The sequence below is a fragment of the Penaeus monodon genome, chromosome 25 (genome assembly GCF_015228065.2).
Source record: "Penaeus monodon isolate SGIC_2016 chromosome 25, NSTDA_Pmon_1, whole genome shotgun sequence".
Lineage (NCBI taxonomy): Eukaryota > Metazoa > Arthropoda > Malacostraca > Decapoda > Penaeidae > Penaeus > Penaeus monodon.
This window is the reverse complement of record NC_051410.1, coordinates 6,882,931-6,884,301: the sequence shown is the minus strand read 5'-3', so window position 1 is coordinate 6,884,301 and position 1,371 is coordinate 6,882,931. Positions and strand designations below refer to the sequence as shown.

At 41.4% G+C, this 1,371-nt stretch overlaps 1 protein-coding gene across 1 annotated transcript in view; it reads right to left on the bottom strand.

Annotated features, from left to right (window-relative positions):
• Positions 1–1,371, bottom strand: part of LOC119589312 (transient receptor potential protein-like) — a 21,475-nt gene that overhangs the window by 3,710 nt on the left and 16,394 nt on the right. The window contains exon 15 of the mRNA XM_037937934.1: positions 16–158. Coding sequence (XP_037793862.1) covers positions 16–158 — 143 coding nt within the window. The remainder of the gene's footprint in view (positions 1–15; positions 159–1,371) is intronic.

Here is a 1,371-nt window from a genome sequence, read left to right as displayed (position 1 = left end):
ATCGAGCCCCTCATCTTCTTCTCGCCCAACCCGAAGAGCCTCATTATGCCCTTGGGTGTCGGGATGACGTTGAAGGGCGGAGGCACAGTGCCACCGTCCTCGAAGTAGCTGAGCCAGAGGGTCGTCCTGGCGAATTTCCACTCGGTGTCCGAACGCTCCTGATGGTGGGAGGGGGGAGAGAAGGGGGCGGTTGGGTTATTGAGTTCGTGTGGTCGTGGGTGGGAGGGTTAGTTGTGGGGTGGGTGGGTGTGTGGGAGGGTTGTGGGGGTTGGGGGTTGGGGAAGGGAGGGTTGTTAAGGGTTGTAGGGGAGGTTTGGGGTGTAAGTGTGTATGTGTATGTGTGTGTGTGTTGTGATCGAAAATAATAGATGGACGGGAGTGGTTTGTGTAGTTGTTAACAGAAAAACTTTTTTTGTGGTTGTAGTTGTAGTGGAGGTCAGTGCGTGTGTTGTGCGTCTGTGGTTAGAACTGTGGTAGAGTGATGTTGCTGGTACATGCGATCCGGGTTAGTTTGCTGGTCGCACGATTGTGGTAGAACTATACTGCAGTGGTTTCTGATCATAATGTTTTATAAATATGCACAAAATATCAGAAAATAACTTTGAATTGATATACGCATTTCAGTTCATTAGATTTAGTGCTATTCGTTAATGTTCCACAAATTACTGATAATATTAGAGTACTCCCACCTGCTGTAGACAGATTGGATATATCGTTATACTAAATTATTGAGATCATCATAGGACTGTAAATTAACTTGAATATACTCCAATTATAGTGACTATAAATAGTTCATGGTAATATAATATTGAATGAAAAAAATTATATCAAAATAAAAGTATCAAAATAAAAAAAGTTAGTTGGTTGAAATTCATCGGGTTTTCTAAACTACAGATATTTTTGCAGGGGATCAGAAAATATGTGAGCATGCAGCAGTGTTCATAGAAAATGGGGGAAGGTTTGTAATTAATGGTAAAAAAAATGAAAAAGAAGAAAAAAATATGTATTTTTTTTTTTCGTTTTTAGATTAGGTTCAATTGAGAAAAGCGCCGTCACATATTTTCCTCGAAGGCAGCTTTCATTTCTTTATTTCCCCTGCTGTTCCCAGAACTACAGAAAAAAAATACAAGGTACTGGTCCTATCTACATCTACAGACCTTAACTTCTATGAGTACTGATGCATCCAACATTTGCAACAATAGGTCTCTGTCTTTCAGAGATTGCAGGACACCGCGACACGCTCTAAAACAGCGATAGATACTGCAAAAGCCGCCAGCAAGATTTCAGTGAGAATATTGCATGTCTACAAGCCGTCACCATCAGTTCTTACAGATGTCTTATTGGACAGCCTACTCGAATTCAGATACTGCC